This window comes from Neofelis nebulosa, chromosome 9, assembly GCF_028018385.1.
Source record: "Neofelis nebulosa isolate mNeoNeb1 chromosome 9, mNeoNeb1.pri, whole genome shotgun sequence".
In the NCBI taxonomy this organism is placed as follows: domain Eukaryota; kingdom Metazoa; phylum Chordata; class Mammalia; order Carnivora; family Felidae; genus Neofelis; species Neofelis nebulosa.
This window is the reverse complement of record NC_080790.1, coordinates 51288631-51303580: the sequence shown is the minus strand read 5'-3', so window position 1 is coordinate 51303580 and position 14950 is coordinate 51288631. Positions and strand designations below refer to the sequence as shown.

At 52.2% G+C, this 14950-nt stretch overlaps 1 protein-coding gene across 1 annotated transcript; it reads left to right on the top strand.

The window, feature by feature from the left end:
* The first annotated feature begins 33 nt into the window (after nucleotides 1–33).
* SPR (sepiapterin reductase) lies at nucleotides 34–2884 on the top strand. Its single transcript, XM_058683712.1, has 3 exons — nucleotides 34–355; nucleotides 953–1243; nucleotides 2092–2884. The coding sequence occupies exons 1-3, from the start codon at nucleotides 34–36 to the stop codon at nucleotides 2280–2282; spliced, it is 804 nt and encodes a 267-aa protein (XP_058539695.1). The 3' UTR covers nucleotides 2283–2884.
* Nucleotides 2885–14950: the final 12066 nt, after the last annotated feature.

Below are 14950 nucleotides of genomic sequence, written 5' to 3'. Positions count from 1 at the left end.
CGGGTCTGGCGAGAGCTGGCGCAGTTCGGAGGCATGGAGGGTGTCGTTGGCAAGGAGGGCGGCCTGGGACGCGCCGTGTGCGTGGTGACCGGGGCCTCCCGTGGCTTCGGCCGCGCCTTGGCCCCGCTCCTGGCCCGGCTGTTGTCGCCCGGCTCTCTGATGGTCCTGAGCGCCCGCAACGACGAGGCCCTGTGGCAGCTGGAGGCCGAGCTGGCTGCCGAGCGGCCGGGCCTGCGCGTGGTGCGGGTGTCGGCCGACCTGGGCGTCAAAGACAGTTTGCAGCAGCTGCTCGGCGCCGTGCGCGAGCTTCCCAGGCCCGAGGGGTTGCAACGGGTGCTGCTCATCAACAATGCGGGTAAGACGCCCGCCGGCAGGGGCGGACTCCCCAGGGGAGCCCTAGCCATAGTGCTTAATGCCCCTGCCTCTTCTCGCTCCTTCTCACTTTCCCGAACCGCAGGGAACTTTAAAGGTGACTGTTAGGAATCAGATAAGATGTCTAAAAATCCTGGTTGTTTCAGCAAGGTATGGAGGAAGGCTCGGTACCATCGGTGCGGTTCAGGCTTACCCTCCCCACCCCTTCCCGTTTCAGGGCAAATTTTCCAAAATGCCTGTAGAACATTCCTGATCTTTTCCTTGTTCCGCGCCCTCTGGCGGAGGCCTGAGTCAGGGCATGAGGTCTTCCAGCAGAAGTAAATTACCAGTTTTTCCAAATGGCCGCCTGAGTTCTACCTCCAGGCCCAGAGCGGGGCATGCACCCTTTCAGTTTCCAGCTTGGGATGAGTGAACAACCCCAGGTGTGTCTGCAGAGCCGGAAAGAGGGAGAAGTCTTCAGAAACACTAGGGAGATTCCTCTAGGTTTGGATGGGAGGGGGGTGTCTGGAGGAACTTGGAGAAGGCTGAGGAAAGAGAAAGACCCATCTGCACAGAGTGATTCCTATGGTCTGATTTTCAGGCACTCTTGGGGACGTGTCCAAAGGCCTTGTGGACCTGGCTGACCCAGCTGAAGTGAACAACTACTGGGCTCTGAACTTGACCTCCATGCTCTGCCTGACTTCCAGCATCTTGAAGGCCTTTCCAGACAGTCCTGGCCTCATCAGGACTGTGGTTAACATCTCGTCCATCTGTGCTCTGCAGCCCTTTAAGGGCTGGGGACTATACTGTGCCGGGAAGGCAGCCCGAGACATGATGTTCCAGGTCCTAGCCACAGAGGAGCCTAGTGTGAGGGTGCTGAGCTATGCCCCAGGTAGGAGGGGCATTACCACCATCCCTGTCACCCAGAACTGGCTGGGTGGTTCCCCTCAGGGATGGGCAAAGGGCCTAGTCCATCCCCTCCAAGAAAGAATCCACAGAGTATATTGTCCCTGAATCATTAACCATCACTCCTTAAGGGAAATACAGACTCCCAGCAAGTGAGAGGTGAGAGCTAGCCAGAATAGGGAGTAGAGTTGGGAGTTGGGAGTCGCCTGGACTGGGCGGAGGGGGCAGGGGGGCAGGGGGGGGCGGGCAGAAAGTCTGAGAGACTAGAGTTTGAGAACAATTAGGGTTTGAATTTCAGGCCTGTACCACATTTCCTTATGTGAAACAGGGAAGATGCTACCTGTCTCACAGGGCATTTAGCAGAGGGCTACAGAGGAGTTGGAACAGGGAGAGAACCAGGGGAGTATAAAGGGCCTGATTATCAGCGTATATAGGGGCAGATCGGTCCTGTTTGCTGACTTGTTGGCTGTGGGAACAGAGTGGGGAGGGAGGAGACAGGGATGGAGGTTTTGAGCTTGAGAGAAGAGTACTTCATTAATAGAAATGAAAAAGGCAGGAGGAGGTGCTGGTTGGACAGGAGGTGATAAGCTTGCTGGTAGACCTAGTGGTCTGGAGATACCATGTTCACTGGGCATTGGAATTTGTGAGTCTGGAACTCAATAGTGACAGAATGACCCTGACCCTTTTGGTGACCCCCTTTGGTGACACTAACCACCCTTGTCAGCCAGGATGAGGTATTGCCTGTGGCCAGACCTGACTCCACCACTCTCCATACACACAGCAGGGGCCCCTGCCTCAGCCATGTCACCTCAGCTCCTGCACTTCATGCCCTAGGTCCGCTGGACACAGACATGCAGCAGTTGGCCCGGGAGACCTCGATGGACCCAGACTTGCGAAAAAGGCTGCAGGAGCTGAAGACAAAAGGGGAGCTTGTGGATTGTACGGTGTCAGCCCAGAAACTGCTAAGCTTGCTGCAAAAGGACACATTCAAGTCTGGAGCCCACGTTGACTTCTACGATAAATAAGCCAATGCCCTTGGCTCCCTGGGGCTTTCTTCCCCCTCTTTCAGGCACACCCAGGAGCCCTATGCCTCCCCCACACCCTGCCACAGTGGTACTGCCAATCCTGCCTTACCCAGATAAGCACTCATGTCTACTGTCCTGCCCCCAGAGCCAGCCAGCATGAGGGACTTGGGTGGCCTGAGTCCTAGTTCTCAGGAGTGTGTTGACTGCCCTGAGTTAGGGGAAGCTTGGGGGAGAGAAATTAGGGTTACTGGTGTTCTCTCTCCCCAGGAATAGAATTATAGGGGTGGGAAAAGCAGCACAAGAAGCCGAAGCCTTGAAGAGAAAGAGTTGGGTCTCATGGCCAGTCCATGGCTGAGCTAATGTCAAATAGGAGGGTCCATGTTAGATTCCCAGCCTGCAGGGGAGGGAGGACGGTGCAAGTTTGGCACACAAGGATGCTCTGTGCTCATGGTAGCAGGACCTTGTGTTGAACTTCATGTCTTCATTCTCATGCCTCCTCCCTCCAGAACCTGCCATCTGTCCCCCAGATGGAGGGAAGAGGCTTCTGAGAGTTTATGTACGTGTAAAAAAGCAGATAAAGATAAAATGTGGATTGTCCTTTATTAATGCCTGCCTTCTCTGACACAGGGCCCATGACCGACTCCTGGTTTGCTGGGCTCAGGGGTATTCCCTAAAGCAATTAACCCAAACTTGGGGAGTTGCCCTTATATCCAGGGGCATTGGCTTGGGAGTGTCTGCCTCTTGTCACTGAGCACTACCCAGTGGCAAGCTTGGTTCAGAGATGGACATGCCCAGATGCCTGTTCCTCCATCATGCTTTTACCTATATCGACCCAGTCTTTACTACCCTTTCCTCATCTTGGACCTATTCAAAGAGTATTTAGGGTTCAGGGCCTGACTCCCAGCTTCCCTGGCCCTCTTGGATTCCCAATTCTACCCTTTGCCTACATGACAGTTTTCTGAATGGATCCCATCTCCTCAGGGTGCTGTCATGGCTCCTCCTGGTAGAGTCCATCTGGCCCATGGTCCCAGTCTTCAGTGGGGTGGGCTTGGCACCAACATGCCTTTGGAGGAGGTGGGCAATATTTGAAGAGAGGGAAGCCCTAAGAAATTAGGTGTGTGACCAAACCCATCCTTCTGCCAGTCGGTGGATATAGGATGTGCAGCTGGGAGCTCCACAGTGGTGGCAGTCTACAGCCAGCCAACCAGCCCCTCGCCCCTGGCCCATATTTAGGAGGAGAGCCCATGGTCCCTGCCAGCCAACTCCAGGACTCAGCCCTGCGACTTGATGGTGTAGGAGGGAGCTCTCTCTGTTCCTTTTCGTGCACAGCAGAGGGCGCACTGAGGCAGTTCCTCCAGGAGAACCCTGAGTAGCTCATCTCTGGAGCCCAGGCTCTGGGCTGGAGCTGGCAATGCCCTGCTAGTTTCCCTAGGAGGGATCTAGTGACTCATGCTCTTTCTCTGCCCAGCAGAACATTTGCCTTCACTGGAGTCAAAAGCACTGCATTCATATCCCTGTTTTGCCTTTTACCAGCTGGTAATCCAGGACAAATTGTTTCTCTTGTGTTTTGGTTTCCTAATCTGAAAAATGGTACCTCCCTCAAAGGGTCATTGTGAGCACTGAATGACCTAATGTTGGTAAATGGTCATCACAGTGCTAGCATCGCAGTAGGTACCCATAGATTTGGATAGTATGTATTGCCTTTTCATCTCAAGGTCCGGATCAATCTGGAGCCCCACTTGGAGCCCACATGCCGCCCCCTTGCTGACCTACAGCAAGAACTCACTGTTTTGGACCTCAGTGGGTCTGGACTTCAGTCTGGACCACTTGTTCTGGACTCACAAGACCTATGGGAAAATGCATGACACTTGAAGTCAGGAACCCTTGGTCTCACTTCCCACTGTAACAGATGTGGGGTCCTGCACAGGGCCCTCCTCCCTCTGAGCTTCTCTTTCCTTAGAACAGATGAGCTCTAAGATTCCTTCCTGCAGGTGGGGCCAGGCCAGCCTGAGCTGCCCCTTCTGTCTGGTGAGGGTTGGGTGATCTCCTCACCTGGCCCCTTGCCCCTGTGGGGCTGTGAGACCCGTCAGCGCCAGCACAACCCTAGTGTAGTTGCCCCATCGGGATTGTTTCCCTCTCTTCCCACCAGGCTGGTTGGCCAGGACTTAGTGAGGAGTACCACATGTCCCCACCAGGTGGCGAGGCTCTCCCATGCCTGATACTTGTCCTCTTTGAGCCCAGGGATTTAAGAGCCTTGGAAACAACCCCCATCTCTCTTTCTCCCTGCACTCTAGGATTGAGAACTCTCAGGGCTCCCCAGGGAGCTGGGGTCACTCTCCCTGGCAGGCCTAAGTCCTCCTTGAGTCCTCACGGGCTCCGACTACAGGGATTTCCCAGACCTTGCTCCTTGACCCGGACTCAGCCTCCCCAGTTCTCCCACCGCTGGGGGAGGGAGACTGTCTTGCCGGCCTCGGAGGGGGGGGCAGCCATCTGTGTTCCCAGAGTGCATGGCCTGGCGTTGGCCACCACACGCACGAGCACATGCAAGCACACACACAATACATGTCTGCACATGCCCAGAGTCCAGCTGCAGGGTTGAGCAGGGCCTCAGATTAGCCAAAAACCAAACAAGATTTCTCTTTGTCTCTGGTGTGAACGAGCTGGGCAGATTTTGGTTTTGTGTTTAATACCCTGAGCTGGAGGCCAGCAGCTGGCCTGTGAGGGGCAGGGGAGGGGAATATTCCAGGCCCACCCCAAGGACATCCAGCACCTCTGTCCATGAATGTGACCAGCTGGGACTAGGCTGTTCAGGAGCATCCTCCCCAGCCCCCAATTCATGTTCTTCATCCCCTGACCACAGTGCAAACGGGTGCCTGAGTCCATTGTCAGCCAAGCCTGGAAGGACCTGGCTGCTCCCTCCCTCCCCACTCAGAACCATTCCCTGGGGACATGCTCCATCCTAACATCTGCCCACGTCTCACTTCAGGGAGATGGCCCTGGGATACTGCGTATGGCCTCCTTCACCCACAGTATCTCCCCACGAACGTGGCCTCCTATGCCAACATGTGTTTGCAGTAATTCTCACTCATGTACACAGCCCTGTGTCCGGGGGTGCCCAGCTTGCTCCGTCACCATCGAGGTCCTGTGTGGTGGCAGAGAGGTGGGTGAAGAGAACTTCCAGCCCCTGGAGTGGACACGTCACGGGGTGACACCTCTCCAGCTCCCACAGCGTCTCTCCTCTGGTGTTTAAAGGAGCGGCCACTAGGCAGTGTGCAAGGAAGGTAGCTGAGGGTGCACTCTGAGCCTCTGGGGCCGCCTGGGGGAGGGTTCAAGGGTGGCCCAGGAGTCATCCTTGCTCCTCTACCCTAGCCCTGAGCTTTTCTGCCTACAGGCTGAGAGGCAGGGTTGAGGGCTGGATGTTCCCTCAGACTTCTAACGTATAGCCCACCTCCTCACTCTCACCCTGGAATTGTTACTTTCCAGCAAGACTCTCTTACCTTGCCTTTCATCTCCCATTTCATCCATCATGTACTCTCCCTCAGCCCTAAGGGCACTTACTGTGAACTGGGAGAGTCCTGGACTTTTATTTTCAGGCAGAGGTTGGGGGAAAGGAGGGGGGAGAAAGAAGTTCCTTTTTTTCTTTGAGGGGATCCACTTCTCAGGCCCACCCCCCAGGGTGACCCCAGAGGCTCAGCGCAAGTCCTCAGCTAATTAACCTGGAAGCTGCCTAGTGGTCTCTTAGCCCACTGGCCCATGTCCCCCATCCCCCACCCAGGGGCAAGGGAAGAGAGGACCCTGGCTCCCATTCCCAGACCTGGTGCCTCCTCTTGGAGCTGCAGGAGTCTATCTGGCCCATACTCTGGTTCAGGTCTTGGTCCCATTTCTTCAGAGGCTTTGCTGTCCCCACCCTGCCCTTCTAAACCCCAGCTTGACCCCAGGGATCCAAGGCCCAAGGCTCAAAAGGCTGTATATATTCCACAGACCTTACTCAGACCTAATCCACTGAAGCCCTGTTGAGAGAGGAATGAATGAATGAACGAATGAGTAAAGAGAGAGAGCAAGCGAGCCAGTGAATGCTGGAGTGGCTCGCTGCCAGGTGTATAGTGAAGCATTTGAAGTAGCTCAGGTGTGATGATGGTGCCTGGGAGTTAGGTCTCTGCAGACAAACTCCCGTCAGCACAGGTATCCCTACATGGGGGTTCAAACCCACCCTGAATTCCTCCCTGGAACCCCTAAAGGAAAGCCCAAAGTGTGTATTATGGAAGTGGGTGGGACTGGCCTGTGTCAGAATCACCTGGGCAGTTAAAAAAAAAAAATCACTTTCTGGGTGCCTGGGTGGCTCAGTCAGTTAAGCATCTGACTCTTGATTTTGGCTCTCAGGTCATGATCTCACAGTTCATGAGTTTGAGTCTGACAGCACAGACCCTGCTTGGGGTTCTCTCTCTCCCTGTCTTTCTGCCCCCTCCTGTTGGCATGTGCACGCTCTCTCTCAAGATAAATAAACTTAATAAAAAAATCACTTTCCCATTACCCTTCCTTCACCCCAGATTCCAATTCACTGGATCTAGGTGCGTCCCCACATGCACTAAAACATTGGAGAGTGAGCTGTGAAAAATAATTGATTCATTAATTTAAAAAGTGAGCTGTAAACCTTGCAAACCCAGGTGGTATTTGGCAGAGATCAAAGAAGGCAGCTGCTCAGAAAAGGGAAGTTTAGGGGACAGAGTCAGGGTTAGGGTGAGGGCTAGTCTGAAGTCAGAATTAAGGATATGGCCAGGGTCAGGGTCACTGTGAGTCCAGATTTAGGGTTAGCACAGAGCCATGGTAGGTTCAGTCTGTGATGGGGGGTGGGAATACAGAAAGGGAGAAAATTTTGCAGTATTTTGGGAGGCAAAAGGGGTCTGCACTATTAGTGGTTAAAATATTAATTTGCATATAAATGATGAGTGTCAGGATGAGCTGGCTCATGAGGAAAAGAAGGCCATGCCTGAAGACCAAGGTTGAGAGGCCGTTTTCTTGGGCCCAGGATAGCCCCAGATCTGCCCACCCCATTCCCCTGGGCAGGAGCCCTGTGCACAATGCAGGGACATCATCTGGGACAAAATGGGCTTTAAGAGTCCATCCTTGTGGCCAGCCTGGGTAGGACAGGAAGCAAAGTGAAGACTTTGAGAGGAGGCAAGTCTCCTCTCCTCACTGGAGCATCCAGGCCAAGACACAAAAACAGACACAAGGCACAGCGAGACTGAGGTAGGGTGAGCAGGACAGCGAGAGCAAGAGGGAACAACACAGGGAGGAAGACAGACAGAAAGATTTGAAAATATAGTAAAGGCAGATTCAGATGGAGGGAGAGAGTTTGAGAGAAGTCACACACTCACACACACGCATACACGCACTCACACACGCTCGGGCGTGTGCTCACGAAGCCACCCTGAGCCTTACTGGAAATAATCCCACATTCAACGCTGGGGCCTCAGCTGCACAGGCAGTGCCGAGCTGTTACCTTGCACATCTGTCAGCTCCAAATGTAGAAGCTGTCACAGGGGTGTGTGTGCATGTGTGTGTGTGTGTGTGTGTGTGTGTGTGTGAGAGAGAGAGAGAGAGAGAGAGAGAGAGAGAGAGCATGTGCATGCCTGTTTCTCCCACAGAATTCTAAGCCCTTAGCCTGGCAGAGGGAGATCCCCAAGAGGCTCTCCAGAAGGTCCATACCCTAGGAAGCAGGATGTGCTTCCTTCCCATCCTGCACAGGCAGAGGCCCAGGGGCTGCCCAGCTTTAGGAGATAGCCCACTGGACTTGGCTTCTGTGGCCGGCCTTGGCCACTCCCAGCCATGAGATCCTGGGCCATCGAAGAAGCTGGGTCTCCTCATTTGTCAAGTGGGCATGTCAAGTAGCCGAGCCCTCTGGATCCTAGAGGGGCAGAGATGAGCGCCTGGCTTCATGTGCACCAGTCACTCCTGGGACTTCAGGGATTCTTTTCAGCCTGCTTGTTTTAACCAGGAATTCCTTCTGTTGGCTGATTCCTGACTTCCAGGGATATACCCAGCACACAGGTTCCTCTGGGGACACCGAGGACATTGCCCTCCTCTGGCCTGCTCTTTTCCCAGCTGCTTTCCGTGCCAGACCCAAGGATGTGCCTTGAGCACTGACTCCGGCCTGAGAACCTCTGACCCGGAGCCTCCAGGAGCAGAGAGTGTTGGCACAAAGCCCAGGGACGCAGGGATACTTAACCGTTTCTTGTGACGATCCTTGGGTAGAACCATGTGCTCTTTCTCTCTGGGGACACTTTCCAGGTTTTTGTCCCCCACTCCTTATGAGCCAGGAAGTTCTTTTTTGTATTTGCACTCTGCCCTGCTTTAATCCAAGCTTATCACAAAGGCATTTTACGGCACTGAGGAAGAGGCCCCAGAAACGATCCAGAAGGGAGGGCAGCCTTTTTACTCTGAGTCTGAGAAAACAGGGCCCATGGCCGGAGGGCGTAGCCCCTGGGCCTACCACAGTGCCATGCCCAGTCAGGGGGGCCTTCTCAGCCACACAGAACTGACACTTTGAATATATAGAGTACACAGCCCTGCCACTCATCCCACAGACTAGCAGACGTACGGTTGACCTGCCCCATCTAAGCCCACCCTGACCCCCGGGCCCATAGTCCCCTCTTTCCTCAGATCTACCATCCTTTCTGCCCAAAGGTTGGACAGAAGTTCTAGCTAGGCTGTGGGTGTTCATGTCGCTCAAGCAGGGGGTTCTGAGAGAAGAGATGGGGTCTAAACCCTTGTATGTGTGGCTCCAACCCTGTTTTTTCAGGAAGGCAAGAGGCCATTATGGGGAGTGTGTTCTCTCCTGGGGCCAGAGTCTGTGTGCACATATATGGATGTATATGAACCACACATGGGCCTGCTCTGGGCCCCAGCCACGTGTGCGTGTGACTGTTTGTCACCTTGGTGTTAATATTAGTCATACAGGTGCTGGAGCATTTGGCTTTGCTTATGCATGGAGGGGGGTTTGCATAATTGTGTGTGTACCTTTATGTAAGTGTTTTGATGTAAAAATTGCCAGATAACAGTGTGTACACGCCAATGTGGGTTTGTGTGTGTGACTGAATGCACATACCTATGACGAATGTGATGAATGGGATGAATGTGAGTGTACCTGTAAACTACCGTGAGCGCACGTCCCCATTTATAGCTGAATAAACGGTGGGCTTGTATGTCGAAAGCATTATGCGCATGGTGCACATACATGTGATTATGTGTGGTTGTGGGTAACCACACGTTGTGTCCCTGGGTTGCTCTCAGTTTATCCGTGGGTGCGCATGGGTACACACGCGACAGGGCGTTACCTTACCTCTCGAGAGCGAGATTTCACTGGCACGGGGATGCGTGCGTGTATCTGGGGGTGATTCTGACATGGTGTAGGCGGTCCTGGATAAAAGGGTGTGTTCGGGCCTGTGGCTGAGGGACAACAATTGTGTGTTGACAAACTCCAGCCACCCCTTAAGCCACGTCCAGTGAGGAGAAAATGTGTAAATGTGCCTGTTAAATACAAAACAGAAGAGCCACAAGAGGCCAGGTCCCCAAGTGGTAGGGGTGAATCTGCAAGTCTCTCTCCCTCTCCCTCCCTCGCTGGCTTCGCGCCCCTCCCCTGCGCTGGCTTCGCTCCCTCACACCTAAGCCCAGTGGTGTTTTGCAGTCTTTCAGCTGTTACCTCAGTCCCTCCTCGCCTCATTCCCGATTCACTCCGTTGCTATAGGTATGTTTGAAACCCCAGCGTGGTAGATTTTAATTAGTCTTCCTACAGATGGCCAATTAACATTCATTACTTTTGCCTTGAGCGATTAATTATGAGTTTGGATAGAAAAGGAGAGAAGAGGAGAGAAGATGGGCAGGTGAATGAAAGGAGAAAAGAGAAGGGGTTTGATTGGAGTCTGGGAGTTTTACACAGAGCAGGCTGCTGGGGGAGAGGGTGGGAAAGAGCTGTTTGAATCCCCTCACTCCCAGCGGCCTCCCGGCCTCCCTCGGCCCACAGCTGCTCCGGGCCCCTAATCGGCTTGGCTGGCCCAGCCCTCCAGGAAAATAGAGCTCACACCCTTGTCGGGGCGTCCCTAAGCCTTTGGTGTTCCCTGACCCCAGCCCCTTTCATAATACCAGCCCTCCCGTCTTTCGTGCCAGAGCTGGGTGGGAACTATGTCAGGAATCGTCTAAAATGCAGCACATGACCCAGAAGAGAGGCTCGGCTGGCAATCACTCTTTCCTAGAATTGTAGCAGCTCATTGTACAGATGAGGAAACTGAGGCTAGATAGGAAATGACCCCCAACCCATGCAACTCAGGAGGACAGGCCTGCTCTGTTGACCCCTGGCCCCATTCTCATTCTGCTGCAACCAGGGTGTTTATAAAGACTCTGTGCAACGTTAAACGCAACCATCTGGAACATACTTGCTCGCATCAGACAGAAGCGTTCTTCAAGGTTTCAAACGTAACTCACATCCTCCAGTGTGCACCCAACTGCCGAATGCTCGTATGGTTTCCCAGCTCATTAAAACACTCCCTGGATGATGTTGCCCGATTTAAGAGCTGTAGCTATGTTCCTAATCCTAAATTCACTCCAGGAATGGAGGATAGACTCCTAAATGTAAACACTGGTCTTTTGGGTGGTAGGATTACAAATGATTTTTGTGTTTCTCTTTAAAATCATTTGTACTTTTTACTTTCTCTAGCACAAATGTATTACTTGAACAATTTTAAGTGTATAAACTATGACTATGTGTTACTTGAAATTTTCCCAAGATCTATTTGTAGAAAGAAGAAAAAAGGAGTCCATGTTACTTTATGATCTTCTTAAAAAGACCATAAATATTATACACATAAATTTTGACACTGGTTATTGCTTGAGTTATCACCTGCCTGGATTCAAGTTGCAATTCTGCCACCTGCTTAAACTGTGTCTCAGTTTCCTCATCTGCTAGGTCAAGTAAAAAAGAGTACCCATCTCACAGGGTCGAGAGGATTAAATAATGCACGGAAAGTCTTAGAACAGTGTGTTGTGACTAGAAAGAGCTCAACAAATATTAGCTATTATTAATAACGGTATGATTTTTAAACAATGATATCTGAGTAGTATGATTTTGAGAAGGGTTTGTTGTTTTTTTTTTTTTTGCTCTTTTTCCTTTTCTGTATTTTGAAATTGTTCCCTAGTGAATGCACATTACCTTGGTAATAAGAAAGACAGAGAAGGAAGGAAGGATGGAAGGAAGGAAGGAAGGAAGCAAGGAAGGAAGGATAGATGTATTTAGTCTGCTCCAAGCAAATGTCGTTCTACTCTTTTAAATTTCTATTAAATTTGGAGGTACCTGGGTAGTCAGTCGGTTGAGCGTCCCACTCTTGATTTCGTTCGGCTCAGGTCATGATCCCAGAGTCATGGAATCAAGCTCTGCATGGGGCTCCTCGCTGAGAGCGGAGCCTGCTTGGGATTGTCTCTCCCTCTGCCCCTCTCCCCTGCTTGTGCACTTTCTCTCTCTCTCTAAAATAAATAAAATGAAAAAAGTTAAAAATAAAATTAAATTTAAAATTCCTATTAAATTTCTACTGTCTTACTCATGCTGTAGTGCGTGCAGTTATATGGCCTATGTCCCCTGGAGATCTCACACCATGACAAATGTCCTTACCTGCAGGAAACACCCTCCTTCTCCTTTCCTGGGTAGCTAAATCTTCCTTATCCTCACATCCCTGGCAGCCTCTCTCGGCCTGTCCCATTCCTTGCTCAAGCCTGGCTCCAGGGCCTCATTGGGTCTCCTTTGTTTGGGGGTTGTGTGGGTCACTGTCAAGGTACCTGGTGAGTGGGAAAGGGAGCCCCCAGCCTTCCCCTCAAGGGCCCACCACATGTCTCTGCTGGTCAGCTCCCTTCCTCTGTCTCCCGGCACACTTCTTTGTACCCTTGTGACTTCAGCGTGCACGCACCCTGTGCCCAGGGCCTAGGCCCACGTTTAATTGCAACTTCCCTCTGCCTCTCTTATTTACATTTCTGAGGGTGAGCCCCTTTCTAGGTCACCGGCCAGGACGTGGACTGGCCCCCGTGCATTGCATTTCCATCCTTGATCTGATAAACCGTGGAGTGGTGGGGCACTGGGCAGAAGGTTCACACAGTACAAAATATGTCTGTTTGGGCCAGAGTTTCCTAAGATGGGGGTTTGCGTAGAACAAGAGAAGGTTGGCATCTTTGATACTGTGCTCCCGCCATGGACTCCCAAAACACCTCCTGCCACCCACACAACACCGTTCACACTATACCATCGATGTCTGCTTGCTTGTCCTGCTCCACCCAACATGCCCCATGCTAAGCTCCATGACAGGGGCGACCATGTTTGTCTCGCTCACTGCTTTGTCCTCAGCACCAAGTACGATGCTTGATGCCTAGTAAGTGCTCGGTAAATATCTGTTGAATATTGGAAAAGTACGCCGTATAATCACGCCATTCTGTATATTTATAAAGGTCTTCTAGAGATTCAAAAGGTGAACACATGTTATAGAATCATTTGTCAGCTTCAGACTTCTCTGGAGAGAATTGGCAGAGCCAGGTGATTTAGATTTAGAGTAGTCAGGGAAGCCTTCTGGAAGTAAAGCAAATTGCGCTGAAGGAAGTGAGATGGGGCTTCCAGCGCAGCAAGAGAAAGCCTGGCTTAGCATGAGGCTCCGGCCTTTTTTGTTATTCACGTCTGAACTGCCAATCACAGTGTGGGCACTGAGGACATCAGGTCAGGGCCTGGAGCCAGGCTCCCAGGAAACAGGGAATGGGAGCAGCAAGACTGAGGCCTGAGCTGCAGGTGACATCAGGGTGGGAAGGGCAAAGCAAATCCACTGGTGCGACGGAGGGGACAAAGTCTGATCTCTGGAGAAAGAAGAGGATCTCCAGAAGCGCTGCCAGGCGGCTCATTAGGATAACGAGGGGCTTGCCCCAGCTTACGGAGAATCCTGGGCTCACTACCCCTGAGCACTAATGTGCTCATTAAAGGAGAGTTGGCTACCAGGTGCTGGGCTGGTGGGCCAGGATGCTGCTGCAGCGAGGGGCAGAGACAGGGGTCTCCCTCGACGAGGTGGGGGTGAGTGGGTGCGCTGCTTTGTGGGAGAAGCGTCTCTGTGCCTTTGCGGAGGCGGGAGAGAGGACAGCTGAAACCAGAGGCTCCCTGAGCGTCAGAGGAGTACTGGGAAACCAGACAAGGAGTGGGTGAAGGGAACCCCTTCTGACTCTCCTTTCTCTTTGGGGCCATGGAATGAGGCAAAAAGGAAGTGAGGGGGGCCTGAATTTCTGATGCGGGAACCCAGGGCAGCGGCTGCCTTGTTCTTTTCGTGCCGTAGTCCCAGAGAGTCCTAGGCTCCTGCTCCATGCCTTTCCCAAGTTACATGAATGCAAGCGTTCTGCAAGTGGTGCATGAATGCAAGAATGCAATGCATGAATGCAAGTGGTGGTCCAAAGACTCCAAAGGGCCATCTTTAGGGGAAGGAAGATGGGGAGGACTGTCTGGAAGAAGGGAGACCGGAACAAGCCTTGAAGGTTGTGCAGGGTTGGCACTGGTGGGGAGGAAGAAGTCATGCTAGGTGGCGGAAGTCTCGTAAGCAAGAACACCAGGGGGAGAATGGGCACGGTGTGTGGGACGGGGACACAAACTAACTGGGTATATTAGAGAGGACTGAATGAGGCCAGATGACAGATGTCTTTGAGGCTCTCTGGCTGTGGATTTGGGGCTCACATGAGCTGCCCTCCTGGGGATGGGTGTCTACATTATCAGACCCTGTCCTCAACATCAAGCTCCCGAGACTTCTCAGGGCTTTCTCATGGTCTTCCTCCAGGCCTCTCCCCAGCAGCTGATACCAAGTACACTCTGGCCACCTTCTGAGGGTCCGGTAAGAGGCTGACGGTCTTCTCTTGCACTACCTCCCACACTCATTACATCCTTCATCTGGCCGGATTTCCTAACTGTCCTTTTATCCTAATTAACCCATTTCGCAAGGAACTCGGTGACCATGCCCTGTTGGGAAACGTGAAACAAGGAACATAATGACTGCTCTCAAGGACTTAAGAGCTGCTCAGGGGGAGACAGACATGATACCGGCTGTGCTCCTCACTCTAAGTACGATAGACCTTTGGGTGGACGCCAGGATGGCTCGGGGTTCCAGGCATTGTTGCCACCTCCCTGCTTTGCTATGCTCTCTGCCCCCCTGTCCACGGCCAAGTGTCGTTTCTCTCTGGGTCACTTAGTTCAAATGCCTGAGAGAGAATCTCATTGTTTGAGCCCAGCCCAAATCAAGGTCATCAGCAAACTCATGGTGACCACCTCAGTCCTATCAGCTATGGTCAGTAGGATGGCCACGCAGGCCCAGCAGGCAAGTGCACCGAAAGTTCCTGTACATGTTTAGCTGTTTCTTCATTGAATGTACTGTTCCGCAAAACAGTGTTTCTGAAACTTGTTTCATTCTGCTATTATTGGCTTTTGAAAACACAAATTTAGTAATATGGCTGCAATTTATTGGAGAGAAACATTTACTATAAACTGTTTATCTGACGTAGTAGGGGAAATATACTACCTGAGTTACCGTGAACTTTTTTCCCCCTCCAAACAATTTTTTTTCTACTTTGAAACCTTTGGGGTTTACTTTTTGGCATCATTTCTCTGTTCTGTC